Source organism: Stegastes partitus, unplaced genomic scaffold (assembly GCF_000690725.1).
Source record: "Stegastes partitus isolate 25-593 unplaced genomic scaffold, Stegastes_partitus-1.0.2 Scaffold107, whole genome shotgun sequence".
Lineage (NCBI taxonomy): Eukaryota > Metazoa > Chordata > Actinopteri > Pomacentridae > Stegastes > Stegastes partitus.
In genome coordinates this window covers 796,847-819,558 of record NW_007577838.1, presented here as the reverse complement: position 1 = coordinate 819,558, position 22,712 = coordinate 796,847, and the positions used below count along the sequence as shown (strand labels likewise).

At 42.4% G+C, this 22,712-nt stretch overlaps 1 protein-coding gene across 1 annotated transcript in view; it reads right to left on the bottom strand.

Annotated features, from left to right (window-relative positions):
* Positions 1-393: 393 nt before the first annotated feature.
* The window catches only part of myo1d (myosin 1D), a 124,731-nt gene continuing 102,412 nt past the window's right edge, over positions 394-22,712 (bottom strand). Inside the window, exons 18-22 of the mRNA XM_008277793.1 lie at positions 17,220-17,443; positions 15,924-16,062; positions 14,045-14,149; positions 13,812-13,925; positions 394-552 (exon numbers count right to left, since the gene is read on the bottom strand). Of these exons, the coding sequence (XP_008276015.1) occupies positions 394-552; positions 13,812-13,925; positions 14,045-14,149; positions 15,924-16,062; positions 17,220-17,443 (741 nt within the window). The remainder of the gene's footprint in view (positions 553-13,811; positions 13,926-14,044; positions 14,150-15,923; positions 16,063-17,219; positions 17,444-22,712) is intronic.

Here is a 22,712-nt window from a genome sequence, read left to right as displayed (position 1 = left end):
GAGGACAGCTGTGTCTGTTTGCACCATAATCCTCCTGCAACCCCCGTCAGTCCCCACATACGCACTAATACTGGAGGGCCTGACATAATGTTGTAGAAATTCAACAGAGGATGCTATTATCGCGTCCTGCTGCTCCCGTAGTAACGCTGGAAATTACCTCTAACGAAGCGCACCGGGTTTAAGCGAGGACACTGTGCTGATCGTTTATCTCTGTGCAGGAAACAGGAAAACTGAGCCACGTCGAGCTTCACCTGGAGGCACCCACAAGCCTTTTGAAGTTTTTTTTTTTTTTTAGCGTTTATGAGATGAAAACATCGAGGCAGATAAGAGAGTAATCCAGCTTCCAGAGCTACTTGTGGGCCGCCACTTGTTACCACTCGTCGGCTGCGCTGCTTACCTCTTGAAATGGCTAAGCAGGGTGCCAACCAGCTCCCCGATGCGGCTCTCGTTGGCGGGCACCATCCCCTGCAGGCACACCACCAGATCCCTGCTGTCCTTGGTGTGGAACACGACCAGCTGGTCCTTCCCCGGAGAGACGCTCACTCCGGTCACCTGGGACGAACGGGGGAGACGACACAGACAGTTAAACACAGATAAACATGTACACAGAGCGGCAGGGAAATACAAACATGTGAAAGAGGAATGAGAGTGTCACAACTGCATCGTGGGTAAAAACGGATGCACAAGAACGAATTTGACTTGGTGCACCCCAACGGGAAGGAAGTCTAAGATTGACTTCCTACGTCTACATGAACCAAAGCAAGGAGAGCTAAAGAATTAGCTTTTTTTTTTTTAGTACATTTTTTGATTTAGTTGAAAGCAAACCACTACCAGCAGTTTATATTATTGGTTTCTTACATTGTGGGACAATTCTGTGAAGTCTGCACAACTAAAACTACAGTTAGCTTGTAGGATTATGATCGTTACAGCATCTACAACTATGCATTTGCACACTCAGCTTTTTATTTTGCACCCTCAGTTTAAATCTGAATAACAAAAGAGGTCATTATGTGATTCTTAGTGGTGATTTGAACCTCCTGCTGAGTGCACTGCATGGTTCGTCTAACCATCATACAAAACAGCAACTGAAACTGTGCCAGTTGGTTTTGTAAGTTTGCAAACACAACTAGACGACTTCCATCTACTTGTGTTTGCTTCTTGCCCAGATATCATTGCGTGGACATGCAACAAATGGTTCTTGAGGCTGAAGTCCAGCACCAGCAGCAACAGAACCTCCAACACCAAGGTCGATTATGGAGAAAACAGCAACACCAGCAGCAGTATTGTCACTAAAAAGACCCAACGAACCCTAATCATGTCAATTCAAGCATCTATGAACACCAGCTTTCTTCTACAACTTCTACAAGTTGAAGATGACCTGTACAGGTGCGTCCAAATAAACACCCAACATGTCTACACAGTGGTGTAAGGTGTTCACTTTCTAGCTCCTGGTTTACTAAACAGAATATTCCTTCATAAATGATGCCATATTTTCTTATGCTTGCAGAAATGTTGGGTCAAACGGCGATGCAGGTATTAGTAGTTTCACAAATAGTTGATCCAGATTAAAGCGTCTGTCGAATTACAATCAGATTTTGATCTTTAATTTTAGTCATTTTTGTCTGAAATCATCAAAAAAAAAGACAAATATCCTATAAAATATTTTTGCAAAAATAGATTTCTGGAGTGCTTTTATTAAAACTTTGCAAAAATCACGTTATTCTGTACAGTCACTATCCATCCGTCCATCCATTATCTATACATCACTTAACTTGGGTCACGGGGGGCTGGAGTCTATCTCAGCTGACTCAGGGTGAAGGCAGGTTCACCTGGACAGGTAACCAGTCTATCACAGGGCTACACTTAGAGACAGACAACCAAGCACACTCACATTCACACCTACAGACAATTTAGAATCACCAATTAACCTCAACATGTTTCTGGACCTTGTGGGAGGAACCCGGAGAACCCGGAGAGAACCCACACTGCACGGGGAGAACATGGAGACTCCACGCAGAAAGATCCCAGGTGTTCTCAATGGGATGCGAACCTTCTTGCTGCGAGGCAACAGTGCTAACCACCGAGTCACCTTGCAGCCCACAATCACTATCATTTGATGTTATTTTTCAATGCATGATTCGTCATTGGAGGAGATTATAGGGTAGATCAGGACTCGCTGGAGGGGTCATACATATCTCATCTGGCCTTGGACACCTTGAGGTTCCCCAGGAGGAACCGGAAAACGTTCCTGAGGAGACTAAGCCTGCTTCCACCACTCTGGATATGTGGAAGAAAACAGACAGCTGGATGGATACTTGTCGATTTTGTGGGATGAAAGGATTCACTTGTTATATTTAACTGATTATTATTAGTGGGGAATAAAGTACAAATGTATTCATGTTGCATAATAACTAACAGCTAGTGCATTCATAACAGAAATCATTGGGCTTTTTGGGTCCAGACGCTTTAATGAGTGCATGAACAATCAACAATCTGGCTTCTGGATCAGTTGGATTGCAAACCTACCCAAAATATCCTTAGGCTGTCTTGCACACTCCAATTTCCCACTTAAATATGCTTGATTTAACATGAGTGGAGGAGCAGCGTACATGCTTTGGTCTGCTGTGACATGAAACTTGTTGGAGAAAAAACACAGACCACATTGTTTATCTGCAGCTCCTGGTTTCTTCTTCCTTTCAGTTCATAGCAGAACTACACAAAGCAACGTTTCTTTTATTGCAAACAAAGTCAAGGTTGTCTTGCTTGAAAATACATCTCTCGGAAGGCTGATTAAAGCATGTAGGTTGAGTTAACGTAACAGGCGACACAGTGTCTAGTCAGCTTTACTGGAACTGGGCCACATTATCTACACTTACAATGATGCTAAATTTCAAATATTCATGCATGCATGTGTGCATTTTGCTCATGTTTTTGCATATGATTTACGAAAACAACCACGACACACTTATGAGGGAGCTAACTAGTACTAGACGGCATGATCCGTGTCGATTACTAGACGGGATATCTTCCACTCAAGAACAAAATCCACACTTGGAGTCATGACTTATTGATCAGCATCCCAAAGGACCAATCTCATTTTTCCAATTAGAGCCCCTCAAACCACATACCAGAGCAGAGCAGCCGGGTTACAGGAGGAATGGGAGTTATGCGGTCGGTTTGTTTAGCTTTACGGGTCTTCAAAGGGAAGAAACCAATATCTACACAGGTAAACACATCTGTGGAGGAAGAGCCCTTTAGTCTCATTAACGCCCAGTTCCTTTCTCTTTCATCCTCGCTTTTCTCTTTCAAACTGCTCTCTTGTCTTTTTTCCTCCCTCAGGTTTTTCACCATTCGTTTCACTCTTAATTTGTCTTTCTGCCGCAGCCGGCGCATGTTGAGGAAGCAGCCTGGGGGCGTTCAGTCAGGTGCATTAATATCCATCAGCAGACAAATCCTCCACCGGTGGAAGACGGCCAGAGACAGGCCCTCCACCGGCGGCTAAACAACCAGCTAGCTTGTTTAGCTTCAACGCGACTCCAGAAAACAAACACTTCACGTAATCACCATGAATTAAAGCCTAAAGCCATGAATCTCTGCGTGGCAACCCACCCGCAGTTAATTAGAAGGAGCCGATTACATTTACATTTATATTAAAGGCCTAATTGATTGGAACGACAGTCGGTGTTCTAATGAGTTGGGTAATGATACATTCGGCTCGGTTTCCGTGTCTCATTCTTTGAAATCTGTTGCAGCTATTTATCTGCTCAGCCATCTGTTCAACTCTTCGTCTGTCACACAAATCGGATGAAGCTCGGAGACGTTGACACATTTAACGACTGCCAGCTAATTTGGTCGAGTTGTTGCGGAATCGATGGTTTGCTTCTTCGTTTGCAACGATAACCAAACGTCCTCCCATAATATTGATCTTGCAGGTTCATCACAGGGAGCAGGGCGGACCTCATGACATCTCAGTTACAACCAGAGTCACAATATATGATGACGTGAGGAATGCTGGATGTAAAATGAGCTACTTGATCATCATTACTGGCTTTTCAAGCTTCTCAGTTATGAACATTTTCTGCTTTTCAGTGTCTCGTGACAGAAAATTGAATATCTGCAGGTTTGTCAAACAAAACAAGCAACTTGATGATGTCTACTTGAACATTTTTTAAAATTCTGGTTGGCATTTTCACTATTTTCTGACATTTTATAACTGATTGAATAATTAATCCGTTAACGAATAAAATAATGAGCAGATTAATCAAAAATGAATCAGATAAGAAGTCATTCATCTTCTGTATCTTTTCTGCAAATGAGATTGGATCTTTTTATTCTGTATCCTTGCTGTTTCTGTTCATGTTTGCGGTCATCCATCCATCCATCATCATCTATGCACCGCTTAATCCTCATTAGGGTCATGGGGGGCTGGAGTCTATCCCAGCTGACTCAGGGTGAAGGCAGGTTCACCTGGACAGGTAACCAGTCTATCACAGGGCTACACTTAGAGACAGACAACCAAGCACACTCACATTCACACCTATGGACAATTTAGAATCACCAATTAACCTCAACATGTTTTTAGACTTGTAGATGGAAGCCGGAGAACCCGGAGAGAACCCACGCTGCACGGGGAGAACATGGAGACTAGTTTGCCGTCATCTGTATGTAGAATTACAGAACTCCATTAAAAATTCCTTTTATTAATCAGTAATACAAAAGCAGCGGCTCTCTTGTGTGTCACTGTGATTGTGGCCCTTTTGCAGTCCTTTCTAATAAAAGTTGCATTCCTGTTCAACTCATTTACATTTTGAAAGAACTGTAATTTAAGATGAGATAAAACTTCACTGATCCCAAAGGAAATTCTTTCATTTCAGGTAAGAAAATGCTTTGAATGAGACACAAAGTTTATTGTGGATGGAAATGATGAGTTGGCTGAAAAAGGAGCAAAAGTAAAGCAATGCAATAAATGCCAAAGACATACTGATTAGAAATGTATTTCTAATGCATCACAAATAACAAATGTAATCTGGGAGAACATTTGTTATCCTTAAAATGCAGTTTAGATGACACCTCCGTCCTCGTCTTATTACCATTCTGCTATCAGGGGAAAAAGAAAAACGCTCTGGTTTGTTTGTATTTCTTTCAACCACTTTCATCTCGGGTCGCCGGTTGAGCTGGCGACCCATGTACAGGAGCTATAGTCTCCGATGCAGCGGCCATGGGTTCGAATCCCGCTCATGGCCCTTTGCTGCAACCCCTTCCCCCATTCTCCTCCCCCACTTTCACGTCCCTCTTTCGACTGTCTTATCTAATAAAGGCAAAAAAGCCCAAAAAAAAAACCCAAAACACTTTCATCTCGATAGGGAATAAGCCCGGGATGCAGCAACGGTGCCCCTGCAAACTATTACATTTGAAAGTGTTGCACTGTTGTTAAAATGGCTAATTCACCCAAAGCATTAAGCAGACCTCCTTTTTTTGCACAATTCAAGTGCAAAAAAGTGCTATTTCTTGCATGGTGTTTGCTGCTTGGAGGCTGTCGTTCCCCGTAGCGCAGAGGACTGTGAAAACGGCAACATGCAGAAATCCTAACATGCGAGGCAGAAATTGCAGAGTTATACCCCAAGTCTACATCTGGAGAGTCAGACTATTGGGGCTTAGTAATGGCTTAGTTGGGTTTTAAACATGCAGCACTTTGATCACTGAAGCTTTAAACTGACATCTGTGGAGTCTAGAAGGACAATAAGGCACCAGAGATGTCACTTTGATTCGACATTTGTCAGCTTTTATCTGGGATAGCTCAAATTTGAACGACATGTAGGTGCATCCGGACGCAACTGCATATCAGGAAGTAATCACAAAATCCAATTGAAGAGACAGAATCAATGTAAGATAAAAAATGTTTGAGGAAAATCTAGGGAAATAAATCGTCTCACAGCTCGTGTATACCATTTTTAAAGTCACCCTGACCGATGATATTACAATGTTAGTCCTAACGAATCAGCGGATTTGTTACTGGATGTGTTTTAGCCGACGCACCAGTGAGAAAACTCCTGTGCAACGTCTACGGTTGTCATGAGGACATAATTTGAACAGCAGGTTTCCCAAGTTTATTCTCATGGGAGTAGCTTATTGGTTCTACAGCAAGTCCCACAAGAGGAGAAAGAAAAAAAAAACCCAACGACAGTGAACGGTGGGGGTTCTGTGATTAAATAAATATGATATCATGAGCTGCAGCCGTTCATGCTGCAAAGGCACCAATGAGACAGCAGTAATAGCATAGTTAAAGACGGCATTTCCCGCAAGATGCATGAATTTACTGACATAATTACCATTTTTTTCCTCTATCACATGACCAGTGTTCATAGATTTGCATAATGCAAGAGCGACTTATCAGCTACTTCTTTGTTCACTGTGTTCTTTGAAGCCACTTGGTTAAGAACAACATGACGCAGCTTCACATGAACAACATTTATCTCAGCGTTCGGTCACGCTGTAGATGAAAAAACACTCAAGTCGAGGGATCAATGGGGAAGGGAAAAAAAAAGGAGAGAAGACTAGCCGGAGGGATCACAAATAAGCCTCAGTGGAGGAACAAGAAAAAAGGGAAGGAAAAGAGGCGAACATACAGGAGAGCGATTTGTGCACATGCCTGAACGACACCAGACATCAGCTGATCTGCCCTGCCGCTCGGTATCCATGACAACACTGTCTCCTGGGAAGTTGGCATGACAACAACGGGAAGGAGAGAAGCCGAGAGAGACAGAGAGAGAGGAAGGGAAGTCGGTGTTAGATAGAGAGGAGGTGGGAATAGACTGAAATGAAAAAAAAAAGGGGAAACTGAAGGTGTAAAAGTGAGAAAAGACGTCGAGAACGTGATGCAGAAATGAAATCTCACCGCTTCTTTAACAGTATTTGTTTGATTTTAACGTGACACAGCGGCGGGATGATCTCACTTTTGCAGCTCGGGGCAGTAATTGGCGTATAAATCCTGAGGCGGACAGATGTTGGCTCCCTGCTTTCTGTCCAGCCAGTAAACACAGAGTGCAGGGCAGCCAGCGGGGCAGCTGTGGCGTTAGCCCCTCAGCCCTAATCAACAATGAGCCTCTCCCCTCTGAGTGACCTTCTCCGATCAATAACTCCCCGTCAAGCCGCCGTGGCTCTCGGCCTACATCTCCATCGGCTCCTGCTCGGCCGCCTTTGCACTTCTTCACCTCGACCGGTTCGCTCTCCCTCGCAGCTCGACATTTACAAAGGTCTTGTGTCATTCATGCAGCAGGGGAAGGGATGTGATGGGGAATAAAAAGATGAATGAACCTTATCTACTTTTTTTCAAGGCCGCTAAAATTACTGATGAACAGAAAGACAGACGACTAATATAATATATGGACATATGGATATATATATGGAACAAAATAAGCACATTAGCTCAATTAACCGAGTTAGCACGTAGCTGCAGTTAGCGAGCAAATGGCACAAGAATAGCAGAACAAGTGAAACCACATATTACAGGAGCAGCATCTTGCACAGCCAAATTCTTCAGACCTTGGCGTCCATTTGAGTATTGGTGCTTCTTTCAGTGCTCTTAGTGGTCTCCATCCTTCTTTAGTTTCATGAGAAGATGTTTGTATCTGTAGATATGTTACTGAGCAGTCGTTTGATCTATAAAATGTCTAAAAAAAATTGCCTTTCATTCTTTTCCAAGGCCCATTCGGTTTTCTTCAATTTTTTTGTTTTGTCCACAACCCAAAGATATTCAGTTCACTGCCACAGAGAAGAGGAAGAAGAAGAAGTTGGAATCAAAGACTTTTTTTCTTGCTCAAACTGAGAAAGAGTTGACGACTAATTGATTCGTCATTGCAGCTCTACTGAACATTTATGGTAATTATATTTTCAAGAGCACGTTACACAGGAATGAATCTGTTTTGATGCACATGTGGGTTAATTAATTTATTGAACTATTAGTCAGGAATAAACTCCACCAGTAAAAAGCTGATTTACTAAATAGTCTCCAGCTTTACTGTGGTGGTGGTTTTGGTCCTTTGGTGGAATATCCAAACTATAGAATCTTGATTGTTTAAATAGAAAACACACCTAAAAACATCCTTTCATGGTTGGAAATCTCTCCTCCTCTGAGTGCATCTTGTGTTTTGGAGCTCTGCGTGAACCCTGTTGTGTTCCTGTCAGTGTGTGAAGCACTACTGGTCGTCCATATGCCTCCTGTACGGGCAGCGAGTCCCACCGATCAGTTCAGGGAGTGTTTCTGTGTCACACTCTGAATGAACAACAACTAAAAACCCCGTCACGCTGCCTCTGCTCTCTCTCTCTCTCTCTCTCCGCCACCATCTGTGTCGACGGCTTCGCTTCCAGATGCAGCGACTCCGGCTCTGGGTGTCCGTCTTCTTGGCTCTCTAATTCCCTCTTGTCATTGTGTCAGATCCAACACTGGGGAGTCTTGTCACAGTTGTCGCCGCTCACCGGCCTCATATCTCACTCATTTCAGCAGACGGCGGGGGCGGAACCCGTCTCGCAGATTAATGCATTACACCTTCACATCCCGTCTCATTTCAGGCTGCACAGCCAAGGTCGGCGGCGCAAACAGAGCCGACAGGTAATGTTGACTATCCGGGCATTCTTGTGCTGATTAAAATGTTGTTTTTGCTTCTCTTTTGGGATTTTGCACTCAATTTAGCTTCTGCTGCATAAATCTGTTGGAGATTTGGGTTTCCTGCCTTCTGAGTGAGAACACAGTGGCCTCCTCAAAGACCTGAATCAGGACTCTAGCGAGATTTAAGTGAAATAAAGTGTAAATAATGGGAGTTAGATATTTAAGAAGCAGCTCAACACTTTAGGAAATATAACGACCATAAATGTTCAGTAGAGCTGCAGTGATTAATCAATTAGTTGTCGACTGTTTTTCAGCTTGAGCAAGAAGAAAAGTCAAAATTCTTTGATTCCAGTTTCTTAAATGTGATTATCTTCAAGTTTCTTTCCTCTCTGCGGCAGTAAACTGAATATCTTTGGGTTTTGGACAACACAAGATATTTAAAGGCATTGCATTGGGCTTTGAAAAGTATTAAATGTCTTTTTTTTTTTAATAGACATTTTATAGACCAAACAACTAATCGATAACATATCTACAGATACAAACATCTTCTAATGACAGTAAAGAAGGATGGAGACCACTAAGAACACTGAAAGAAGCACCAATACTCAAATGGACGCCAAGATCTGACATGTTTAGCTGCGCAAGATGTTGCTACTGTAAAATGCGGTTTCACTTGTTCTGCTATTCTTGTGCTATTTGCTCGCTAACTGCAGCTACGTGCTAACTCTGTCTTTTGGAGGTAAAGGACGAGCATATCTTCTAAATGTAAGCATTACCTTGAACGACACATGGAACAGCTCAACAGTTTGTTGCGTTAATGACACCATCAACTGATACCTGCCGGTTGCTCTGCTGTATATTAAAGGTCCCATATGGCAAAAATCCATTTTTTTAAATTGGGTTTTGTGGTTGTTGGATGTCTAAATAAAAGCTGCTCCTCTAGCTAGTAAGAATTCGACCCAGGTGCTACGCAACACCTAACGACCTAACCGCCATCCAGGGACTGATAGATTCATCCGCCGTTGGTTTTCAGAGCAGAACAGCCCTAAAACCAGAGATTACATAATGAAATGAATCATTTTTGCAGTATTTTAAGCTGAAAAACCAAAAGTCAGACTGTGGAGACATGTGAGACTTTGACTACTTGTTGGGAAGCTGTACACTAAGTATATTGATGGCAGAGCTATTGTATCGATGTTTGTCATCAAAGTCAACCCCGTTGGGTTTGTATACGCCGTGTGGTTGACTTCTACACATGTGCTGCTTGAACCAGACGGCGTTTGTGCCAGCAGAGACGCATTCTAAATGACGTATAGAATGATGCACTGCAGGCTGGTGTGGTCATCGGTTTGGGTTCAGTCATCTCATATAAACCAACCGCGATGATGAAATGGTCTTTTTACAGGCCTCCGACTGCCACACAAGCAAATCTTTCTCTTTTTTACCATCGAAGCCTTTCTTGATTTATCGACGGATGAAAAGACACTTTTAGCAAACATAACACACGATGAGAAACTCTGGATGCCGCTGACTCCGGCTGGGGAAAACAAACAAGTAGCATGAAGCACACAGGACACGTTTGCCATGGAAACAGCATCCTGTGCCGAGTGCATGTAGCAGCATTAATGGACCTATCACAGCAGGAACAGTGAATTAAAAGCCAGCCAATTGCTGAGCCGAGTGGGATTTGTGCATACTGACATGTTGCCACAGGATCAGGGACAACACTGTCACCTCTGCAGCAGATCCAGGCGGCGACTCAGAATGCTTCTCTGGTTGTTGCAGAGAAGCTAAAACCAATCTGCATGTAATTTCCAGTAAAAAATGTCTCCAGTAGGCCTGAAACAAATTAAACTGTTGATTGCCTTTACAATAAAACAATGGTTTAGTCTATTAAATATGAGAAAATGACTCCAAAAATGTCTCAGGAAATTTCAATTTGTGTGTTTTTCTTGCACACAAGTTAAATATTCTGAACTAAGAATGGAATTATCTGAGGAAATAAGCACATTTTCAAATGTGAGACGCCCAAACCAGCAGAATGAGTCATTTTTCCACAATAAATAATCGGTTATTAAACACGCCAATAAATATTCTGCCAGTTGGCCGAGTGCTTAATCAACTCCAGAAAAGCCAGCGTCTGGGACTTTCTCTGCTCATTAATAATTCGGTGCCGTACGAAAACGAGACGAGATTCTTTATGAACGGGAAGATTAAATATGTTCAGCCATTAGGAGACATCTTTGCTCAGTGTTGGGATATAAAACAGATACTGGATATTTTATGATCTGTGCAGGACCGACGAAGCACCGCCGCGTAGCTTCACACGGAAGTGAACACGAATGCACAGCGTGAGACAAATGTCAATCCAATTACCGCTCTCGGGCTTCAATAATTAAAACCGGGCGATTTATACGTTTTAGTCCACGACGGCAGACTCTTATGTTCCACTATATGATGCATAGATGCTGTAATTGAACTTTTCCAGAAGCAGAATAGTTGGAGTTAATTATAGTTCAAACTGCTGATTAAACTACAGTCTGTCTGTTCATGTAGATCCTCTGCAGAGCTGGAATCAACTTCCAGAAGTTATAACTCAGCCGAAACCATTAAATCCTCGTCTAAAGTGGTAACAATCTTGCAAAAGTCTTGACTGTATTTGTATTTATGCAAGTTTTTGTCTTTGTGGGGCATTTTAACGTGGGTTCAATACATATTTTCAGTGTTTTTATGTCGTATTCTGTTAAATACATGCTCCTAAATCCAGTTCTGTGGGTCAGACCATCAAGGCCTCCAAATATCTGTCGAATCCAAGCAACGTCTGAGGTAGTTCTGATGCGGTCTGTTGTGGTAAAGACGAAGGTGAAGCTGTCTATTCGCCGCTCCGTCTATGTTCCTTCCCTCACCTGTGACCCTGAGCTGTGAATGAAAGTGAATGAAAGAATAATATCACGGATACAAGCGGCGGAAATGAGTTTCCTCTCAGAGGCGTCTCGAGCTCAGAGCAGAACTGTCGCTCTGTCACATGGAAAGAAACCAGTTAAAGAATACTGCAGCTAGAGTTTTGACAGGAACCAATAACAGAGATCATATTTCTCCAGTATTAGCTTCTCTCCATTGGCTTCCTGTAAAATCAAGGATCCAATTTAAAATCCTGCTTCTAACATATAACAGTCTTAATGACCTTATTGTTCTTAAAGACGTTATTGTTCCGTATCATCCTAACAGAGCCCTTCGCTCTCAGACTGCAGGTCTACTGCTGGTTCCCAGAGTTTCTAGAAGCAGAATGGGAGGCCTTCAGTTGTCAGGCTCCTGTCTTATGGAATCAGCTCCCAGTTTGGGTTCTGGAGGTGGACACCCTCTCTACCTTTACCTTTACCTCTACCAGGTTAAAAACGTTCCTGTTTGATAAAGCTCATAGTTAGGGCTGCTGGGAGTCATCTGAGCTGTCCCTTAGTGATGCTGCTGTAGGTTTAGACTGCCGGGGGATTCCCATGATGCACTGGGCTTCTCTCCTCTCCTCTCCTCTTTATATATATATACATATGTATATGTTTCTATAGTTGCCTATCACCATGACATATGACTAACTCTGTGACTCCCCCCGAGGTTCTCCTGCGCCTGCTCTCTCTGTGGATGTCTCTGGGTCTGGAGCTCCTGAATTACAGCTGCTGGCCTCACCTTCTGTATCCTGCTGCCCCCCCATGATGCCTCCTGCTACCTCCACCAACCACGAAATGGAATATTTCATTGGTCCATTTGAAATGGAGGAACAAAAGGACAATAACTTCTAATAACTTTTTGGTCCTCCATCCACCCAACCGGTCGAGGCAGATGGCCGTCCCTCCCTGAGCCTGGTTCTGTCGGAGGTTTTTTTTCGGTTCCTTCCCACTGCTTGCGGACTGCTGAAGCTTAAAGGGAATCCAAATGTTTGGGATTGTTGGGTGTTTCTGCCTTTGTTAAGCGCTATGAGATGACTTGTTGTAAATATGCGCTGTACAAATAAAACTGAATTGAAAAAAGTGTTTCTGGTGTCGGTTCATGAAGCCTCCTGGACGTCTGAGGAGGGGTTTTGGGAAATCGGGAGGAGACTCCGGTGGAGACTCAGGTGGAGACTCAGGATACACACCGGAGAGATTACGTCTCTGATTTGGATCCTCCTAAAGAGCTCGGAGTGGAACGTCTAGTTTGGCTGCTGCGTCTGTAAGCCACACCAAGGTAAGTGGTAGGAAATGGATGGATGGATGGAGTTACACACAGCAGTGGTTCCCAACCTTTTCTATTTTTGACCACTGACTACAAACTTCTTATGATTCCTCGAGACTTTGTGAAAGTTTCAAATAGAGACGTATTTCACAAGGAAAAGGCACAGATTTGAGCAAAGATGTAAAAAATTAGCACCAAATGAGAACCAAAATGTTACTTTTCCCTATTTTACAAGTTAAAATCAACTTTGAAACATATTAACACCAACATAAAGCGCCTTATTTTGTATTTAGGTCTGAATAAAGTTGCTTCACCTGAATGCATGATTGCAGGTATCAGTACAATCAGGTTGTTCTTTCTCTTAGTGTCACTCGCTGGGTTTTATGTACGTTTTGATGTGTTGCACGAGAAAAAGTGAACTTAAAAGGATTTTGTAAAAGTTTTCCAGTTGACTTGAAAGAATATTGACTGACTCCTGCAGACTTCTCTTCAGTTTTCTCTTGTAGATGGATTTTGTTCCTTCTTTATTTATTTTTTTTTTAGCAGTCGGCAAACAAGTGGTTTTGTTTCCGGCTTCTTCTGCATTTTCTTTTAGTTATAATTTTTTTTAAAGGATATTTTTAAAAGTTTGCTTCAAATCCGCTTGAGCGTCACATTGAAACACGGCTTCTGTCTCCATTTCAAAAAGCTTCTTTGGTTAATTTAGCACATACATAAGACATAGACTCACCTTTTCCAGCTATTTGTTAATATTGTGATATGAAGTTCACTTCAGGCTGCACTCTGAATGAATCAAATCCAAGAGATTGAGCTAACACAAATTTTTTAAAAAGAGCAACCCTGGAGAAACTGTTCAAAGCAGCGTTGGACTGATGTGCGTGTAGAAGATCAACCAACATACAGTCGGTAACCTCGGCACGGTGATGCTAGAACATGTGAGGTCTTTGTTCGTGAGCCTGTGTGTGCAGTACAGGAAGCAGTAACGGGAGAGCTGGCCTACGTTGTAGAGGGGGATGCTCTTCATGGGCTTGTACTGCTTCAGGGGGTCCATCTTGTACAGGTGGCGGTCAGTGATGAGCACGGCCCGGTCCTCTGCCTTGTGGAAACGGTTGATCTGGGAAACACAAAGCCGCTAATTAGTCACCCTGCAGGACGCAGCCGGTGAACACAAACATGCCAGATTATTTCTGCATGTTTGTGCACACGTGGTTTGGCAAACGCCGTAAATCGTACCTTGCGCACGTTGCAGGAAAACAGAACTCTCATGAATTTGTCCTTCCGCTGCAGCTCGCTGGACACCAGGGTGAAGGATGACGCCGTGTCGGGGCTGTCGCGCTTCTGTCGGACACAGAAATCACAAAACAAGACTCGAATACAGTTCAAACTAATCCACAAAGAGAAGAAGCTGTTCTAAAAAAATCTATGAACATAATAAATTAAATAAAGTGGCATAGTTGATGTTTTCCCTTAAAGCGCAAAAATCTGAGCTTTTATCTTTACCAGACTTGGATGAAACAGACTGAGGATGTAAAACCCAAAAAGGTCCGATTTGACTGGAAGCGAACTGTAATTAGACACAACTGGCTCTCTTTGCCGACTTTTCTTTTTATCTGTGTTTTTTTTTTTTTTATTAAGCGATGTGAAGATAATTACAAATAAACTGATTAAAAAAAAAAAATGAATATATTGGAAAAGCAATGAGATCTTTTATGTTTTATATTAAATGCTTTGCTTTTTCAATTCAAATAAAAAGAAAAATGAATTTTTAAAAATCGCTGTCAGTGCAGGTTTCAGTTAACAAATTGTCTGAATCCCAAAAAATATTAGCATTATTTTCCACAAAACATGAACAAAAAAGCCAGTTTTCCTTGAATTTGTACTGATTTCAGGAAACAAGCGGCCGAACATGAACATTTGGACAAACTGTGCCTTCAGAATAAGTGAATATTAAAATAGTTCACCTCTCCTGTGCTCTACACATCCAGCTTTTATGAATCATCTCAAACAATGGCTCAAGGCAAAACAGATCAATGATCACTTTCAACTTGTTACATCATGTATATTGTGTGTTTCTATCTATATATCATTGTGTGTGATGCTTTTGTCTGCATCACACACTGCAGGTCTAAATGAGCTCCCAGAATCTTTTTTTTCTGATATTTAATATTAACCCTCTGAACCCCAAAATCCATCAGTAGATTTCAAGGCTGTATTTTTTATACTAAGAAAAGGACAAATTGACAAAATCACGCCATTTATCAGAGCCAGAAACTGTCAAAACAGAAAAAAAACCATGTTTTTCACATTTCTGATGGACCTTGAACTCTTCATTTGTTTTGTTGGGATACTTAATTTAAAAAAATTACCAAAAATAAACAATCTGCAATACTCAGATTCTGCAAAAAACAAAAAATTCTGCCTTCCTCTACATAACCGTGAAGCTTTTATTGACTCAGCTGTGATCAACAGCCATGTGATAAAAATTCAGGAACTTCTTGGATGAACTACAGGCTGTGTATTTCAAATAATTCAACATCTGTAGTATTTAGTGTCACATTTGTATTTCTAGTGAACATCTGCAGACACTAAGAATAATGTTGTACAAGATGATTCAAGCTTTCTTTTTTAATTTGTAAAATAAACAATCAAAGGAATTCAACTTTTGTTTTTATGATTCATGGCATCACTATTTTTTTTTATGCTGCATTGAACACTTTTACAGGTTCTCTCTACTTCTAGTCGTGGTTGTTTTCTTTTAATAGAGGCGCAGACTTTATATTAGAGTGAAAAATGAGCCCACAGTGAGTAAAAATGTGACCAGAGACAAAAACGCAGAGGGTTAATGTTCACTGAACCACATAAATGAACCCAAAACATACAAATTTGAGCAAAATTTTAAGTGAAATCTGAGACAATCTGATCAAAACAAGATCTTGAATTAGACGTCTGACAACAGCTATGAAGCGTTGAGGTTCCTCACTCGGCTCTAATTTCAGAGAAACACTATTATAGCTGCAGAAACAAAAGCTCACAGTGTTTCTTTCATTTCGTACAACGCGTCTTTTCTTCCCTCCTGCGCTCCACCTCCGCCCACACCATCACACCTACTCACCAAGTAGTTCCCTTCCCAGGCTCTCTGCAGCCCCAGGTCGGCCCTCTGGCCCTTCAGGGCCTCCAGGCAGGCTACTTTGGCCCTCACCTGCAGGGCCTCCTCTGGAGACAGGCCTTTGATCAGCGTCCATGCCCACCACCTGGAGGTAAACACACAGCAGCTCAGAAGAAGATCGACTGTGTGTACGTGAGGACGCTGAACAAAGGCTCGGTGCTGCGGTCGGGTCAGCAGCTGTACTGTACTCCGCTCATCGGCCCTTCACTCACACATCCTGACAGCCGACATAATTCTCCAGGAGGGCTATTTTCTAGCTGTGCCCCGCCTCGAGAAGAAGAAGAGGAAAAAAAGGCAGACGTGGGGATGAAAGGCAGTGATGAGTCTTTGATGGAGGAAGAAAAATCAATGGCCAGCGTGAGCCGGAGGCAGGAGGAAACATGTGGATGTTGCTTCAAATGGACTCATCTGGATGTAAAATAACACTGGAGGCAGCGCGTTGTTTCTGCCGTCAGACTCCACCAATTTAGGGAAACGATTTTCTTCAAAAGAAAGAACTTTAACAACATTATAGCTGAGGAAGGCTCCTCCTCTGCCTCTGCTCTGAATGGAACAGTCTGATGAAAGTCTAAACGTGTGAACTGAGATCATAGACTGTATAAAAGATGAACGTAGCAACCGGCCCTGAAAAATGAAGCCAACCCGGAAGTGTCAAAAACCTGCAATATCACTACATCCGCTAGTCCTGGCTCCAAAAAGCCCTGGCTCCCATAGACTGGAATTGGAAAAGAAGTGATCACAGATCATGAAATACTGCATTCCTACAGCTCAGGATTTTGTTCTTATTAGTTTTCATGGTCAAGTCCAGAGATCAGGTGGCCAATCTGAAAATAAATCAACACTGAATTTTAAAAAAATGGTCAACATTTTGCGGGGCAAGGGGCGTGGCTGGCTTGATTGACAGTTGGCAGCGACCATACAGACAAAGCGAGCAGAAGGCGGTAAATGTGGGCGGGGCAGAGAGGGCCCGCCTCTCAATCCGTCTGACCAATCGCTGCTCCTATGGCTCCGCCCCCCCTCCGACGATTTTTGCGTCACTGGCTCCAAAAATCCAAGATGTCAACCAGGAAGTAGCAAAACCCTGGCTTCATTTTCTCAGTGCAGGAACCAATGGGTGATGTCATGGTAGCTACGTCCATCTTTTATACAGTGTATGCTCTGGATCAGAAGCAGCTGCAGCAGCGTTACCTAAACCTGGCAGCAGATAACCAGCATTTAAAATGAAAGGCAAACATCTCGTACCTGTTGTAGATGCTCCTGAGCGCGTCTTCGAACTTGCGCAGGACTTTGGGAGGCGTCGGCCACTTGACGTGTCGGCCGTAGTCCTTCATGGAGCGGACGTTCTTGAAGCGACGGTTGACCTCGCGGATGTAGGACTTGACTTTGTAGCGTCTGTAGGCGCGAAGGATGATGAGGGCGGCTCGCATCCGCCGGTACCGCATCCTGGCGATGGTTCCCCTCCACACCTGCAGGCAGCAACATGGAAATGCATTTAACTAGAATTACAGGCACCTCTGTAGATCAAACCTTCACCTCTTCTAAACCAATCAGCTCATAGAAACGCCTCAAAAGATAAAGAAGCTCCAACTTCTGTCTCACAGTGATTTTAACCCTCCTGTTATCTTTGGGGACAATTTGACCCCATTCAGTGTTTAACGTCTCTTAACAAGTGATTGACATAATATTTTATTTAAAGGGCTATTTACACATAAACTTGGGAACAATTTTAATTATGACAAATTTGTGGAGCTTTAAATTGCTGGGGTCAAAATGAACCCAAGGATTAAAGATGTCAGTAAATTTGAAGGTAATAGGATGGTTAAAGGGTTGCAGCTTCAGTGTTTTAAAGCAAAACATTTTTTTTTCTTCCATATCATGACATAATTGCTGCGTCATGACATTTTTGGTTTCAGTCATCGATCAGCTTTAGTTTGATTCGGTTCAGTGTACAAAGATCCAAAACCTTCAAAGTAAATCAACAATATGGGGGAAAAAAATATCTGATTGCAAATTTTCTGACAGATATTATGATATAATTTAAGAAAATTACGTCTTTATTCACTGTGCAATAGATTTTAAAAGCGACGGAGCATTTGCACATGAGATACCATCAACATAGTTCCTGTTCCAGTGTGAAGATAAAGACGTCTGACACTTGAAGGTAAATCCTTCAGCAGCTCCTTTAACTTTCTGCAGAGTCTGAGTTTATTCCCAACTAAACACAAAGCAAGAAAATGCATTTTGATGCTATCAAGTATGATCTCCACGGGTCAGACAACGAAAAATATGCCCATAAGTTATGATTATTATTATAATTTAGAAAATCATTTTGAAACTCAAGAACTCTCCTTGGATCAGACCATCTACCAATGCTTTTGTTTTTGTGGTTTAACTTGTCGAACCCGCTCCATTAATTAAACAAAAATAACTTCTTTTTTATTTTTGGTGATATTAAAACACATTCTACATGTTTAGTTTTGTATTATTGTGACATGCAGCTACAGAAAACACCACTTCTGCATTCGACATTATTCTATTAAGACTATTTGATCTACTTGTCCAGTTTTGCAGATTCTGAATAAATAACATGATGAGAAATAACAGTGAAAATTTCAGGCTTTTATCTTTTATAGTTCCTGAGATATTTTCGTTTAAACAGCCTCAAAAAAAACTACTGAAAATGGGTCGACAGGGCATTTTTGCAAAGAATCTATCTCATAAACTACTTAACATATCAAGCTAGATATCTATATTTCATGCTATAAAATATTTTAGGAAAATCAGAGACAGTAGAGCAGAAATTATTGTAAAAATAAAACTGGTAACAGCATGATGCTCGAAAGCATCTTTCTGGTTCTTACTCTGCATCTTCCCACATTGTTTCCTTGCAAAGACGCACAATAACGAAGATCCCGACTGTTAAGCTGACCTTTACGTGCACAGTCAAGGAGCTGCAGCAGAGACGAGGAGACCTTCAAACCTGCTGCATGTAGATTTTATTAATCTCAAAGAATATCCACCACTCGGGGCTATTTTTAGCCGCTATGCATCAGCGCTAAGAAGCTGCCCATAAAAAGGTACCACCTCTGCACTGATTTATAAACCATGAGCAGGACGACGCTGTGCCTAGAAATACGGCTCAATAGAGGCTGATTCACGTATTTCAAGGAGGCTTTTTTTTTTTTTTCAATTTACAGTAATAAAACAAGTCCGTACACGTTTGCTATATATGTGTTTGTTATGCATGAGTGATCACAGCATGGGTTCAGGCTGAAAAAAAGGGCTAAAATAAGGACCTCCTTCAAGCCTGCCTGTAACCAAACATAGGTTGAGTGGCTATCAGACCTTCTCAAACATGAATAATAGATGGAAGTGGGACCCCGGGGAGCCGTAACTCCTAATCCAGACCACCGCCATATGCTCCCCTCTCACTGTATTTACCCTCTCCTTTCTCCACACACACACACACACACAGCTTCTCGATTATTCCCGCATTTATGTGACTACATTGTGCCTAAATAATCCTTAATAATCCGGTGTCGCGGACCCCGGCGCCGCGGAGGCTCGCTCCTGGAAGTGTAATGCACGGTAATCACCCAGATCATGAATATTTAATCAGTCAAAGTGTGGGGGAGGCCGGCGGCGGAGGAGAGGATTTCTGGCATTTGCATATTAAAAGTGTGGAGGAGGCGTTTTTCACCTGATCAGACCGGTGCTGCAGTAATTGGTAGCGACGGAGAGAAGTCACGCGCTGCTGGATTATGGAAAAGAACCACGTACGTGTGTTTAAGTTGCACTCTGGCGTGTTTTCTGTCATCATATGAAGTAAAGGAATGTGTTGTGGGGCTGAAGAGTTCAGATTTATTTACAGGCTGAAGAAGCTGAGATCAGTAAAAGACGCCCAGTCGAAGTGTCTCCCTCAGAAAAAGAGGATCATGAAGCCTTGAACTTCACGTAATCAGGACTCCGTCACCTGAAGCCCACTGGCCTGGTTTCTGTGCACAAGATCTCTCTTCTTTTTGTTGGTTGTTTTTGTCAATTATTTAAAGAGAGTGAAACTTTTTTACCAGGTCAAGACAGAAATGGCCCAGAGCGAGTGTCCCACATCAAACCCTCTCGTCTTCGTCCAAGTCTTTGCAATGCAAAGCTTGTTTATCGAGGCTTCATCTGTTGCTGAAAAAAAAAAAAAAAAATCTTCAAATGTAGTGAATCTGATCTTTTAAGAAAAACTTTCTGGAGGTAAATAAACCATTTAAAACCCTAAAAGATGCATCATGTAGAAACAGTGGCCACCTAATGTTCTAAATAAATGACATGATGAGAAATAAAAGTGAACATTTCAGGCTTTTATCTTTTGTAGTTCCTGAGATGTTGTCGTTCAAACATCTACTGTCAATGCGTGAAAAAAAGTGCTAAAAGTGGATCGAAGGGCAATTTAAAGAGAACTTATTGCAGAAAGTGTTTGATATATCAAATCCATCCATTATCTATACACCGCTTAGTCCTCACTAGGGTCATGGGGGGCTGGAGTCTATCCCAGCTGACTCATGGTGAAGGCAGGTTCACCTGGACAGGTCACCAGTCTATCACAGGGCTACACTTAGAGACAGACAACCAAGCACACTCACATTCACACCTACGGACAATTTAGAATCACCAATTAACCTCAACATGTTTTTGGACTGTGTGGGAGGAAGCTGGAGAACCCGGAGAGAACCCACGCTGCACGGGGAGAACATGGAGACTCCAAGCAGAAAGATCCTGGTGTCCTCACCGGGACACGAACCGGCAACAGTGCTAACCAACTGCGCCACTTTGCTCCAACACTCTGGCTCACTCGTGATTGGTCAGAGGCCACAGTGATTGTGTTGTGATGTAGCCTTCGTTGATTGGCTGGATGACGTCACATGATTCTGCTCGCTGCCATTTTTAAAGCCTGCAGAAGTTACCATATACGGTTCCTTGCTCGATAAAGGCAAACTTCTTGCTGTGAGGCGACAGTGCTAACCACCTGCGCCACCCTGCAGCCCTCATATCAAATCCAAAACCTCACAAATACTATTATAAATATCCATAGTTTATGTTTTATGTTGAAGCACTTTAAGGCGATTGGTGGAGCAGAAACTGCTTTAAAATCAGGGCGGAGCAGTTTGAGAAAGACGCCTTACTGCAAATTTCCTGACAGATATCATGATATCATTGAAGGTCAGGCGTCACTCGAATATTGACTGATTTAAAAAGTGACAAATCATCACCACATGAGCAACCAACAACATATTTACTGTACTTATGAAGAACTTACGAAGAACAATTTTGAAACTCTACAGCTCTGTTCTCCTTGAATGAGGCGATCCTGCAGTGGTTTCTGGGGGAACAACTTGTCAAAGCGCAACAAAGATAACCTTCCTTTCATTTGTCTCACTAAGTATTTCACATTAAAACTGAATTCTCTCGTTTGTGTTTTGTATTGTTGGACATGCAGCTACACATAGTTCAGAAAATATCACCAGCTGAGTTTTGCAACAACAATTTTGTTTGTTAACGTGCTCGAAAAAATGGGACTTTTCACGATGACTTCAATTTATTTTTTTGATTTTTCAACTCCACCGTAATCAGAGACTATCAAGTGAACTTGTCCAGTCTCGCTGATTCTGAATCGGTCACGATGACGAAAAAAAGGTGAAAATTTCAGGCTTTTATCTTAAATAATTCCTGAGATGTTGTCGTTCAAACCTCAAATTATATCAGCGAAAACATTTATGGGCAGTTTTTAAAAGAATTTATCTTGGGAAGTGTTTGATATATCAACCTAAAGCTTCACAAATATCTTTATAAATATCCACATTTGATGCTGCAGCATTTTTAAGCTAATCGTCAAACAGAAATTGTTTGAAAAAAATTCCCCTGCAGAGGAAACCGAGCTGCTGTTCTTGCATCAGCTCGTGAAACACTGACCTGATGTGACTCATATAAATGATTCAGGGTTTATTATTTTAAATACTGGACTTTATCTGCGATTTCTTTCTGTTTATGCAAATCAGGGACCAGAATAACCCGAGTAGAGCTACGTTACTGTACGCCGCTCCTCTGGCTAAATGGCAGTCGTCGACCTTCTCTGTTTGCTGCACCGTCCCTGATGCATAATGCATGAGGGCGACTCCACAGCCGCCGCTAATCGAGCCCCGAGAAGAGGCCTCCACACGTGCTCGGGGTGACGGCGGTGGGAGGAATGGACGGTTTCGCTGGCTGCGGCTGCCAAAGAGGTCAACAGTTGCTTTCCGACCGGTTTGGAAGCGTTACGGTAAATCAGGCGAAGTTTTAAAAGTGGCCGACGGGTCAAACGCTGCCGTCAGAGAGTCCCAGTGTGGACGCTGCACGGCGCTCTGAGTGCATTTAAATGAAAATTTAAAACTGTGATAATAACCAGTCCTCCTCTATGATTTATTATAAAAGTCTTTTATCCACTAACGCTGCACGGCGCGGCTCAGAAGCACTTCAGGGTTTCAGGTCATTCCTCATTATGTTTGATTACAATTAATGTCAAGGTTTGACTGAAGCCTTTGTACCTCAGAAGGCAGGTTTAATAAGGCTGTTATCTTTTAAAGAACACACCATCTATGAAAGGATGTTCAGCCTTCCAACACTCCTTGAGCTTATCATGGTTAACTGGGATTCCACCTGGAAAACTGACCAAATCTACACTTGAGTTTGTGATGTTTGTTCAAATCCACTCAC